The sequence below is a fragment of the Micropterus dolomieu genome, linkage group LG23 (assembly GCF_021292245.1).
Source record: "Micropterus dolomieu isolate WLL.071019.BEF.003 ecotype Adirondacks linkage group LG23, ASM2129224v1, whole genome shotgun sequence".
Taxonomy (NCBI): domain Eukaryota; kingdom Metazoa; phylum Chordata; class Actinopteri; order Centrarchiformes; family Centrarchidae; genus Micropterus; species Micropterus dolomieu.
Window position 1 is genome coordinate 9806979 of NC_060172.1, and position 10470 is coordinate 9817448.

At 40.0% G+C, this 10470-nt stretch overlaps 1 protein-coding gene across 1 annotated transcript in view; it reads right to left on the reverse strand.

Annotated features, from left to right (window-relative positions):
* Window positions 1–326: 326 nt before the first annotated feature.
* Window positions 327–10470, reverse strand: part of rcc1l (RCC1 like) — a 20045-nt gene continuing 9901 nt past the window's right edge. Inside the window, exons 8-12 of the mRNA XM_046040661.1 lie at window positions 7968–8149; window positions 7151–7238; window positions 4028–4201; window positions 2084–2169; window positions 327–1461 (exon numbers count right to left, since the gene is read on the reverse strand). Of these exons, the coding sequence (XP_045896617.1) occupies window positions 1384–1461; window positions 2084–2169; window positions 4028–4201; window positions 7151–7238; window positions 7968–8149 (608 nt within the window). The 3' untranslated portion in view covers window positions 327–1383. The remainder of the gene's footprint in view (window positions 1462–2083; window positions 2170–4027; window positions 4202–7150; window positions 7239–7967; window positions 8150–10470) is intronic.

Genomic DNA, 10470 nt, shown 5'->3' on the forward strand with positions numbered 1-10470 from the left:
TTGTATAGATGCAGAATAACTGCAGTGCAGTTATTATCATCCTCTATATTTACATCAATACAGCATACCGATTAAAGAAAATATGTTTAACTACTTTTTTCCTCAAATGACCACTCCATACTCTGTTTAGATGGAGATGCGTTACTGTTTGACAGTGATTTCACCTTTTTATAGACTGTAATTGGAAGTGTACAAATTGAACAGAGTCTCCAAATTACATACAGGAGTCCTTTCCTGGAAACCTTATAGGAAATCATTAGGAATTTTCTGGACAAGTAAAATAAAGCTTTTATCACAAATTAGTATTCATTAACACAAAACTGGTGTAGTAAACAAAAAATATATTTATTTTGATATAGTACATTAACTCTCATTTATTTTCCATTTCATGTTGTATTTAATGACATCAAACTAACTATACTATATTTATCCTAAAAGTGGGTAAATCCCGACTGGATGTACTGCACATAACTTTAAACACTAAACACAATTAAAAATACATCTTTTGATCGTTTCATTTACATTTTTCAATCAACATCCTCTCGAGTTGTCAGGAGGCCATGTTTGTAGGTTTCTGTTGCTTTTTATATGCACAACATGCACGCACTACTGATGACACGTGAGTTCGTGCTGTAAAATTGATTTCTCAAAATGTGTTTTCTCCTGGGCAGTGAGGCCTTCACCTCTATTTGCAGTTGGCACGGAGATAATCATTTTGTTGTGGATTGTTTATGCTGTCGCTGGCTCTTCAAATGGTACAGTGTTTCACAAACATTCATAAGCCTGACGAGTGCCTCAACATATCGTTTCAAATAAATCCAAACCGCAAGAACAAAACACAATATTTTTCAGTGTTAACCTACTGACTCGGACTAGGTAGGAGGTTTGTCAGGTTTATTACAACTTGGGTCTTATTTTCATAGTTTATGTTGTGTGTTTTAGTTATGTTAGATTATCCTCACTTCAGTACAACAGAAACTATACTATAAAAATGATCACCAAACTAATAAAAATAAAGCCCAAGTCGTAATTAGAGCTGCAACTGCAAATTTCATTCTCACATTGGAGAAGCTTTTACAGTTTTGCTTGAAAAAAAAATGGCTAAATTGATTCATGGACTAATTGTTTCAGCTCTAGTTGTAATAAACCAAAACTATCTTTTCATGTCTTTCCGATATGACTTTCACACAGGATGAAGTGAGCTGTGTCAGTGTGCTGCAGGATCGACAGCGCTGCACTCTTGTTTGACGTCAGTGCAGGACAGAGGGACACGAGGGTCCGTCACCTGTGGAGAGCAGCTGGCTTCAAGACTCCAGCGTGGTCCCGATCGGCTCCCTGAGGCACCCAGGGGTCAGCGGGTCATCCACCGCTGAGGATCCAAGCTCACAAGAGGGACTTCACCAGTGCCACCATGTGGTCAACACCACACGCTACGTCCACCACATGACCTGGAACAGTCACCTGATGGAAAATCACACAGAAAAACGTGGCTTAGAGCTGCAGAAACCATAGATGATTGCAATTGTCACCCTTTGGTTTAGTTTCAGATTTACTAATCAGAATGTCTGACCAGAAAAGCTAGGGAAAAAACTTTCTGCACAGTGATGGTAGAAGGAACATTTATTTTCTTTCTAACTCTGAAAGTGAAAAACAGGCTTGTAAATGACATAGGGACCGCACACTGTGCAACATTGAGAAGCAGAGTGAGCTCTACACTTTCAAATCCTGGTAATATGTCTTGAGGGGACGTGCTAATATGTCTGAGATTCTCCAAGGGGGACATACAGATGGTGAGATCTTTAGAACCAATTTGCAGAGAAAATGCTCTTTTGATCCTAAAACATTCAGTATATTACCAAAAACTGCAAATTTTTAACAACATTTTGTATTGATGACTTTATTACAAGTAGTATAATTTCAATTTTAAAGGACTTGTAGGCTTGATGAGAATCTGCTGGAAACATTTCTAACTTTTACATGTATATTATTGTTCCAAGCTCACAAATTGTCCCTCTACACAGTATGTAAGCTGTGTGGTTTACTCATTGTTTGCATGACTAATATTGAATCAGTGTTGTCTTACTCGCCATGGGAAGTACTGGTCATCTCTCTTCCCGATGCCCAAACAGCCTCTCACATTCTTCCCCCAAACAAAGAGCTCGCCTCGATCTGCAATGCAACCATCAAACATCAGCTCGCTGTGAGACTGAGCGCCTGCTGAGCCTCAACAAAGGGCAGCTGCAGTTTGGAACAAGTCAGACACGTATAATAATGATATGATAATAATAACAACCAGAATTAATAATAATCCAGCATAATTATGTTTTACTACAAAAAACAAAGCCCATCTCATCTCCAGGAACCTTTGTCTTTTTTAGAACACAATAATTATATACTGTATATAGCAGATTTACAACATTTTGCATTTTTGGCCTTTAGAATTACACTCTGTGGGATAAAACTGGAAAATGGCTTCTTTAACTCAATAACTGTGATTTAGAGTTGACTTGCTTTTTAAAGCACTTTGAAAACCTCAAATGACAAAAAAGTAGTAACTGTCTAAATTCTGAGGATATCAAACTTTAGTAAAAAGAAAGCTTACTTTAGTACAAGGCATACATTTGTTTTTGCAGGAATTAAAAAAGAAGACTTAGGATCCAGTCTAAACTAGATCCATACCCCCCAGGACAGGGGCAATTATATAACCTCATTATAGTTTTATTGAATGTTTTATGATTTTGGTACCAGGACCTATAAAACACAAACAACAGATCAAAGTACCTCCACAGAAAAGTATGTTTTAATCAGGCTTTCCAGGTAGACTAAGGTGTGTGAAAGGAAAAGCATTTTAGGAATTTTAACTTTCTGAGAGTTAGATGAGAAGATTCATTTCAGTGTAAGGAAAATATGAAGCTACAGCCAGCAGCCCGTTAGCTTAGCTTAGCTTAGCTTAGCTTAGCTTAGCATAAAGACTGGAAAAAGGGGAAAACAGTTGGCCTAGCTCAGTCCAAAGGTAACATCTCATCTGTGGACGTGTAAAAAAAAGTTGTGGTTTCACAGATGTTTTGTTTATTGTAAAAAGTACAATATTTACCATCTGAAATGCAGTGAAGTGAAGTAGAGTCACAAAGTAGAATAATCAGTATATTAATCTATTAATTATATCTTATATATTATATCCTAATTAAGAATATTCTTGATGATATGACAAAATACTGTTGGTCTGAAACTCACAGTAGCTGTTGAGCTCTCCTACCAAACGGGTACTTCTTGCTTGAGGTGGTGAAATAAGTTTGTTTTATTGCCCCCTTTTGTTGTTGCAGTCTTCTTGCACTATTTACAGATTACCATGGTTTGTTGTACATCTGCTCTGTGGTAACCAAACCACTTCCAGACTAATGAAGTCGCTCCCCTTTTTGGAACTAACTCCTTCACAGTGGAGCCGGTAGCAATGTTACTTTCAGCCATGCATGTTGCTGGGCATAAAGTTATATGGCATTTTATTTCAGTTTCTTGACATTTCATAGACTAAATGATAATAATGTGTATAGTACTTTCCCTGTTGTATCCTGGTTTGGAAGTCTGAGTCTGACTAATAAAAACTGGCTTAAGGTTTTTTAAGTCAATCCTTCACAGACTGTGCGCCTTCATTCAGGCCTCTACTTCAGAGATAAAAACCAGACAAGAAAAGTAGCAGACCTTTTTATTCAGTGCCATAAACAGACTAAAGTACCTGACTCAACAGTAAACTGCTTCCCCAGACATTTGTATCTCACTTTTAGCACTTTAGATTGATTGAGACAGAATGACTTTGCCGTTTATGAGTTTTTTATGTTTACATCTCTTATCCTGGCTGGAAACAAAAAGTCTAAGGAGAATAAAAGCAGAAATTTGAAAGTTGAAGAAGAAATCCTGTAAAGCATCATCAGTAAAACTTTTGTTTCATGGTGTGATGCAGATCTGACGTGGAGATCTGACCTTGTGCAGCTTTAAGACACCCAACAAGTGACAAGACAAACGTTCTTACCCGTCACTGCAGCAAAATGGTTGAGCCCACACCTGATCCTGGTGACAGCTACTGAGGGGTTGAACTCTGAGCGTCCAAACAGTGTGGAGGGAATAATCTCAGGGGCCGATGATTCAGATAGTTCTGGGCCTTTTCCAAGAATGCCAAAGCCCCAAACAAACACCTCTCCTTTTTCTGAAAAGATTCAGAGACACACAGAAATAACTGATATTTATACACCAACATGGCGAAACGAGCGGGAGGCCAAAACTATACTACATACTAATGCTATACAGTATCAACCTAATAATATTAATAATAATAGCTACCCTGTACGCAGGATAAGCGGTTGACGATGGATGGATGGATAGATGGATAATAATCTTTATTTATAGAGCACTTTTCAAAACCATGTAAGTCCTTTCAAAAGACAATAAAACATGTCAAACCATAAATATCATCATAGTATTCTGTTTTATTAGTTGGTATACCAAAATATCATATATCAATATACTATCAACAGGAAATTATACAATATGCATGACTTCGGATGTCAATCAAACTGCAACTTAAAACTTCACAAAAGACATCAAACTGTTTCTCCAAAGATCTAATACTCTAAAACAATTTTTTTTTTCCCAGCTATGAGCTGCTCCTTCATTTTCTTTTGTGCATTGAATTGTGGGAGAATAGTGTTCGTCAAGAGCATACCCAGAGATTGATCGTATTGCCATGCCATGCTCTGTGAGGCTGTACCTGTGGCTTATGTGGTAGAGCAGGTTGCCTGCTGATCAGATGTTCAATCCCCGGCACCTGCAGGCAGCATGTCGAAGTGTCCTTGGGCAAGAACCCTGATGGCTGTCCTATCGGTGTGAATGTTAGTTTCTGTCTGAGCACTTTGAGTGGTTGCAAAGACTAGAAAGGCGCTATACAAATTCAGAGCATTTACATTTACTTGCAATGGTAACACGCTGATGTTTAGCATGTTAGTATGCCAACATTAGCTAATTGGCACAAATTAGCTAATTTGTAGAGATATTTCAGTTCACCTGCTGTGCCTTGAGAGCAGATCAGGAGATCACCAAAGTCAGTAGGATTCATCCTTTGGGAGACAAGAATGTCTGTACAAAATTTCTTCTGTCTGTCGAAGAGTTGTTGAGATATTTCAGTCCTTTGAACCACGCTGCTAAATCGATTAAATACAGTCATCATAATGTGCTCAAAAAATGTGTTTTTAATACGATCTGGTTTTAAAAAATCTGTGTTTCCATTATGAGGGCCATTATTTATCGATAAAATGTTCAACTAGGACTAAAAGAAATTCTTATGAGGCTACACTTTTTTTTCCAGCAAGGACAAGAATTACTTCTAAATGACTATTTCTCTCAGCCGCAAACTTAAAAAAAGTAAATGTACTGTAAATTTTAAAATAATAGGTAAGTTGACTTATATACAACAAAGTACATGGTAGTTGTAAGGGCAGAAAATTGTTTTCTTCTTACACTTATCTTTTATGCAAGACAACGGTTCGTTGTAACTCAATTATTTGCTCAACCTCTCACCAGGAATACAATTTCCACGACAGTAGTATTACAAGATTAAGTTGTAGTTCACTTTATGCTACTCAAAAAAACATGTTACATACAAACATGATATACAGTAGATGGATGGAGCAGTCCCAGAAGGCAGCAGGGTGAACAGGCTGTGGCTGGGTGGGTACTGTCCTTTAGTTTCCTTTGGGCTCTGCAGAGGCACCTCACCTCACCGATATCACGTATGTTCAGTAGATGGTACCAATGATCTTCTGAATGGTTTTAATCCCCTGCTGCAGAGCCCTCTGGTCCTGGGCCGTGCACATCTCCTGTTAGTTAGTGATGTTTCCAGTCAGGATGCTTTCTATTGATCCACTGTAAAAGTTCACAAGAACTTGGCACAGAAATTTTGCCTTCTTGAGTTTCCTTAAAAAAATCCAGCTGTTTCTGAGCTTTCTTCACCAGCGTGGAAATGTGAGATGGCCATGTCAGATTCTCTTTGCAGATTCCCAAAAACTAAAATTGTTCCCCTGTTCCACCTCAGCTCCACTGAAGCAGACAGGGGAATGTGTCCTTACCTAAAATCAATGATCAGCTCAATGGTTTTGCTGACATTGAGCGGTAAGTTCTTCTCCATGCACAACCGATGATCTCTTCCCCAAATGAAGTCTCATCTTTGAAATCTGGCCGATGATGGTGGTGTCGTCTGCAAACTTCACATCAGAGTTCTCCATGTTGGGGCTTACAGTCGTGGGTGTACAGCGTGAACAGGAGGGGGCTGAGTACACAGCCCTGTGGGGCTCCACTAGTGTGGAGGAGGTGTGTCCACCAATCCGAGCTGTCTGGGGTCCAATATCCAGTTGCAGAGTGTGATACTCAAGCCCAGAGTGCTGAGTTTGCCAAATATGGGGGAGATTGTGAATGCTGAGCTGAAATCCGCAAATAGTATTCTTATGTAGGTGTTTCTAAAGGCGTGTGAAAACTGAGTGGGGGCAGTGTAGATGGCATCCTCTGTACCAATCTAATACCTATAATGGTGCCACATCTTGTATATATTTTACAGTACTGCACAATAGCATAAAGGAAATTTCCTAATATAAGACAGTTAATAAGATGTCTTTACTTCTAAGCTCAAAAGTAACTAGTAAATTTTTCAAGTCAGCTCGGACTACTTTCCAGCACTGAGACGTTTGATAAATACAGTTCCAGGATTTTGAATAGCTGTGAACATTAATACTCTCTTAAAATAGTCCATTAAAAGCCTGCAGAGACAAAAATGAGCCTGCTGGTTGACTCACCTCTCATTTAAACAGCATCACTAGGGAAAGAAACACCTCACATGTGTATGAGTAAAAGCTCCAGCTCAACAATTGCACAGATGTTTACCAGCTAAAACTGTGATCTGTGATGCCCCCCAGAGGCAATGTGTGGAGTCATTTAAATTGTTCTACTGCAGTCAACTAAGCTATCAGGTCAGAATATGTATCTTCACTCCTGAGAGCTCCTTAATGTAGCCAATAAATCCTTTTCATTTGCAGCTCTGTACTTCATGCTCACAATTCAAACATACTCTGTTTACATTGTGTTTTCAGATGTATTTGTGCAAACTGACCGTTGAGAACGGCCACTTGTGTGCCTCCGCATGCTGCCTGAACAACCTTTCCGCAGCCTTTAAGAGGAAGAAGTCGAGGAGAGTTGATCTGAAAGATGAGAATAAACAAGAGCTCAATAAATGGTGAATAACTGTTGATATTATACTGTTGACTTGATATAAATGAACATAACAGCTTTTCAGCAATGTAAATGTGCCAGAATTAGCCCAAAGCCTATTTTCTATCTGTAGCCCCAGCAGGTCGTCACAAGGTACAAAACAACAACACAATAAAACAATAAATACACCACCATTTTCAACATCACAATATCAAAGACACTGAAATTTTCTGCCGTTTAAAGTGCTGTTTATGCAGTAAGGTGCTGCATGTAGTGCAGGACCTCAACAGGGTGAGACTCCCACCTGTATGATCCCACAAGTAGGTGCCCCACTAAAGTGCAACATTATGGAGGTAACTATATGTATACACACAGATAGTCACATGTATAGTTTAGTGAATCTAGATCACTCGTACAAGCAAACATCATGGAGAACACGTTCAGGATTACAGCTCAAACATTCATCAACATCTTGTGTATTTGACTACTGACTGCTGTGAGCTGAATAGCTTGGCAAAGACCTTTTTACAGACTGACAGGTGGAAACTGCACCCAACAGAGCCATCAAGAAACTCTTTGTGCCGCACGAGCAGTCACACAGAGGCCCAGTACAGATCCCAAAAACATGCCATTCTACTATTCTGTCTTTGTGTAGTTGTATCACACACCCCTCTGTAGTACACTTCTGTCTGCTGGTTGACATGTTAGTCTCCTCTCACCTGTGTGGCCTCAGTGACCGAGGCCAGCTGCAGGTATTCAGAGTTGCCCCATCCGTACAGCTGTCCATCTCTGGACACAGCCAGGCTGCAGTCTCCATACGTGCTGATCTGCTGCACATCCACCCCAGCCAGATCCCCGCCCACCTCCACCGGACTGGAGCTGACGTTGTGGTGTCCCAGGCCTGCAAAACGAGGAAAGACAGACACATATCTTCAACCTACTCACAAACCAAAGAATAAATAATTAATTAATTAATTAATAAAAATTTGTATGACTTAAAAATACTCTTTGTTTTAGATAAAGAAAACTCTTGAGTTCTCTCTATTTTGCATGTATCAGAAGTGCAAACAACACAAGCAAAGCAGGCAATTAACTTGTCTTCAACCACTTTCCATGCATCTTCACTTTCTGCTTTTGTCCATGTCTGTCAACTAAATTTCCCTACGTCGTCTACCAATAGCAGAATTTCTTTCCTGGTCTAGTTTGCTTTTCTTTTGTTTCCATTTCAGCCAATCTCCTAGTATTTTATCTCCATTCATATTTTTATATATCATATATTTACGAGATTGTTGTTAGTTTCACATGATAATTGCTTCTGGAGATATGAAGGACTTTACACAAATAACATTTACTTTAAAATACATTTTTGCAGGAAAACATGTGAGAAAGGGGTTCAAATGTATGGACTTTTATAAAATTAGCAACATCAATCGTGTGATCACTTGAGAGCTACTTCTAATGGATGCTCTTACACTCAAGTCTCTTGATAAATCTTTTTCTTGAATTTCAGTGAAGAACTTGGTTCTCCGGAGCATCTGTAAGAGTAAGTCTTAGAAGTTTGATAAATTTAATAAATAATAATAATAATAATAAATGTATGAGGGCTTTTAGTTTATTCTGCTCCCTCCACCTGGAATCCATTACAGATTGACTTGCAGTTGAGAAATCTGATCTCTTTTGGTGAATTTAAACACTGGATGAAAGACTAACTATATTACTTGTTGTCACTGCTGTTAAAAATAACCATATCCTTTAAACCTCTGTTCAAATTGTACTTCTAAATATTCTAATGTTGTGCTGTTTATTTGTGTATCTTAAGAGTCTTGTTAAATGTCCTTTATTTTTGTGGGTGTGCTTGGTATTATCATATTTGTAACTGTGTTCTGTTAAAATGCTATTTTGACCAGGTCTCTCTTGTTAAAGAGGTTTTAAATCTCACTAAGATCATCTAGTTAAAAGGTTCAATAAAAATGTTTTATTTAAATAAAAAATGCGGGGCCATTTATCCAACATCTGAATGTAGTACTACCTCAGCCAATGGCAAGTGAATCCTCAATAGGACAAGAGTTGTTTCTCAAGTTCATAACTCACACTAATATTAGTAGGTTTTGAATATGAGTTCTCACTAGGTAGGTGACAAAATTAAGTATTATTTTAAATAAAAGCTAGTTTGCAAAAATTGGAATAGGCAACAGGTGGAAATTATAGGCGATTAGCAAGACACCCCCAATAAAGGAGTGGTTCTGCAGGTGGTGACCACAGACCACTTCTCAGTTCCTATGCTTCCTGGCTGATGTTTTGGTCACTTTTGAATGCTGGCGGTGCTTTCACTCTAGTGGTAGCATGACACGGAGTCTACAACCCACACAAGTGGCTCAGGTAGTGCAGCTCATCCAGGATGGCACATCAGTGCAAGCTGTGGCAAGAAGGTTTGCTGTGTCTGTCAGTGTAGTGTCCAGAGCACGGAGGCGCTACCAGGAGACAGGCCAGTACATCAGGAGACGTGTAGGAGGCCGTAGGAGGGCAACAACCCAGCAGAAGGACCGCTACCTCCAGAGGACTGCCAGAGTCCTGCAAAATGACCTCCAGCAGGCCATAAATGTGCATGTGTCTGCTCAAACGGTCAGAAACAGACTCCACCAGGGTGGTATGAGGGCCCGACGTCCACAGGTGGGGGTTTTGCTTACGGCCCAACACCGTGCAGGATGTTTGGCATTTGCCAGAGAACACCAAGATTGGCAAATTCGCCACTGGCACCCTGTGCTCTTCACAGATGAAAGCAGGTTCACACTGAGCACATGTGACAGACGTGACAGAGTCTGGAGACGCCGTGGAGAACGTTCTGCTGCCTGCAACATCCTCCAGCGTGACCGGTTTGGCGGTGGGTCAGTAATGGTGTGGGGTGGCATTTCTTTGGGGGGCCGCACAGCCCTCCATGTGCTCGCCAGAGGTAGCCTGACTGCCATTAGGTACCGAGATGAGATCCTCAGACCCCTTGTGAGACCATATGCTGGTACGGTTGGCCCTGGGTTCCTCCTAATGCAACACAATGCATGTGGCTGCAGTGTGTCAGCAGTTCCTGCAAGAGGAAGGCATTGATGCTATGGACCGGCCCGCCTGTTCGCCAGACCTGAATCCAATTGAGCACATCTGGGACATCATGTCTCGCTCCATCCACCAACGCCACGTTGCACCACAGACTGTCCAGGAGTTGGCGGATGC